This window comes from Macrobrachium nipponense, chromosome 43 (genome assembly GCF_015104395.2).
Source record: "Macrobrachium nipponense isolate FS-2020 chromosome 43, ASM1510439v2, whole genome shotgun sequence".
In the NCBI taxonomy this organism is placed as follows: Eukaryota; Metazoa; Arthropoda; class Malacostraca; order Decapoda; family Palaemonidae; genus Macrobrachium; species Macrobrachium nipponense.
Window position 1 is genome coordinate 47837928 of NC_061104.1, and position 2500 is coordinate 47840427.

At 37.4% G+C, this 2500-nt stretch overlaps 2 protein-coding genes across 2 annotated transcripts in view; both read right to left on the bottom strand.

Annotated features, from left to right (window-relative positions):
- The window catches only part of LOC135213963 (neurotrimin-like), a gene marked incomplete at its 3' end in the record, with an annotated part of 736001 nt that overhangs the window by 520808 nt on the left and 212693 nt on the right, over positions 1–2500 (bottom strand).
- Positions 2230–2500, bottom strand: part of LOC135213916 (uncharacterized protein DDB_G0284459-like) — a 41088-nt gene continuing 40817 nt past the window's right edge. Inside the window, exon 4 of the mRNA XM_064248010.1 lies at positions 2230–2500. This exon is cut by the window's right edge and continues 115 nt beyond it. Within this exon, the coding sequence (XP_064104080.1) occupies positions 2230–2500 (271 nt within the window).

A 2500-nucleotide genomic window follows, 5' to 3' on the forward strand; every position in this document is an offset into this window, starting at 1 on the left:
AAATAGGAAAGAAAGAACACGCGTAAAATAAAAACAAAACACTTCAGAACAGATAGTAGTTATAATGATAAATTGAATGATAAGACAATTAAACAAATGAACATAAAGGAATTTCTCAACAGTGAAAGTTACAAAGACGTTCAACTGGCGCTTTCAATTGCAGACATTAACAGCTAAAAAATGCGCCGAAGATTCTTCGACGCAACGGAGTTTTCTGTACATTGTACAATGCTTTATGAAACTATCGGCTAAAACCCATGATCCTATCAGCTACGGCCCATGAAACTATCAGCTGCGGCCCATAAAATTTTCTGCCACGGTACGGTGGTGGCATGTGTTTTTTACACCTATACGGGTGCCAGACGCACGATCATGGACAACATTAACCTTGAATAAAATCAAAACTACTGAGGCTAGAGGGCTGCAATTTGTTATGTTTGATGATTGGAGAGTGGATGATCAACATACCAATTCGCAACCATCTAACCTCAGTAGTTTTTAAGATCTGACGTTCGACAGAAAAAATGCGGAAGGACAGACAAATAGCCATCTCAATAGTTTTCTTTAACAGAAAAACTGAAAATATTTAAAACGTGAAGAAAAGACCGACCTCATCAACATCAAAATCATCTCAAAGATATGGAACTACTAAAGTGAAAATGACCACAAGACTAGGTTTTGAATAGAATATAGAATTAAGGCCAAAGACCAAGAGCTGAGACCCATGAGGCCATTCAGAGTTGAAAATGGAAATAGACAGTAAAAATATGAAAGGTGTAAGGAAAGCCTCAGAGCAGCTGCACTATGAATCAATTGTTAGGAGAGGGTTGAGGAAAGGAAGATGGAGGGAAGAGAATATGAAAGGAGGTACAGTAAAAGGAATGAAAGGGGTTGCAGCTAGGGGCCGAGGGGATGCTGCAAAGGACCTCCAATAATGCCTACCTACAGTGCATCGCATGGTGTTCACTGAAGGCACTAACATCCTACGGGAAAGAATAGCTTTTGAAAACAACCACAATAAGAAACACGATGTGGAATACAACACTCTGCAGTAATCCTCTTGAACCTTAAGAAAGAGAAGAAGTAACTATAACACTAGACTTCATTGCTACCAAAGAAAATAAGTGTTTGCAGTGACTTGAGCATTGCGTCAAATATTAGCGTTGGTAAACTACAAACTCAGGCATCAAAATTAAATCAATTCTATGACGTCATTTTCCAGTAGAATGAAAATCACATCGTAAGCATTTTGTAAAAGATGATGTATGATTTAATAAATAAAATAAAACTCGTAATGTATTATTCTGTGGATGTGAAAACACTCAGACACTATTATATATATTATATATATATTATATATATATATATATATATATATATATATATTATATATAGAATCTACTGGTCCACTTTTGACCTTTGACCCAAATTAAATACGTATGCATGTAATAACCATAGTGCCCTCTTAAACCGCGCCTTTTAGGTAAGCCTGTAACTGCAAAACCTTTGGATCCAAGTGCAAGACATATGAAGCAAAATTATGATGTCCGGTAGCGAAACGACCCCCCCACCCCCCCCCCCCACCCCCTTTCCCTTTCATCACATCGAGGTCACGCTTGCCGACCTGACCACGAAAAGGATAAAAAGTCTAATGCCACGCGTACGTACATAAACATGGACAATTCAGATACATTTATTAAGAGCTGGAATAGGACTATATATATATTATATATATATATATATATATATATATATATATATATATATAGTCTATTCCAGCTCTTAATAAAATATATCTGAATTGGTCCATGTTTATGTACGTTACGCGTGGCATTAGACCTTTTATCCTTTTCGTGGTCATATATATATATATATATATATATATATATATATATTATATATATCTATATATATATATATATATTATATATATATTATTATATATTATACTTTATATATATATATATATATATATATATATATATATATATATAAACTGATAGAGAGAAAATATGAATAAATTGCAACTGCATACCCGAATGCGCATGCAAACCAGAACACTCACAAATAAATGTATATACATATACGCAATATATATATATATACACGCATTCATTTAAATATGTTCCTGCATTTGCAGGGGCAGGGGCGCGAGTTCGTCCGGTGACCCCGAACTTTGCCAGCTATCACCAACTGTATAATTGTGTGTGTGTTTCCTGTTTTCTAAAACTATTTCAAAGGCGCCGTTCGCTTTGAACGTTTTCCCGGGTGGGATGGGAGAGGAGGAGGAGGAGGAGGAGGAAGAGAAGGAGGAGGAGGAGGAGGAGGAGGAGATGGAGAGGAGGGCAGGGAGGAGGAGGAAGAGGAAAGGGTGAGGAGACGGAAAGGGGGGAGGAGGAGGAGGAGGAGGAGATGGTGAGGAAGAAGAAGAGATGGCGAGGAGGAAGAGGAGGAAGAGAAGGAAGAGAAGGAGGGCAGGGAGGAGGAGATGTGTGGGAGG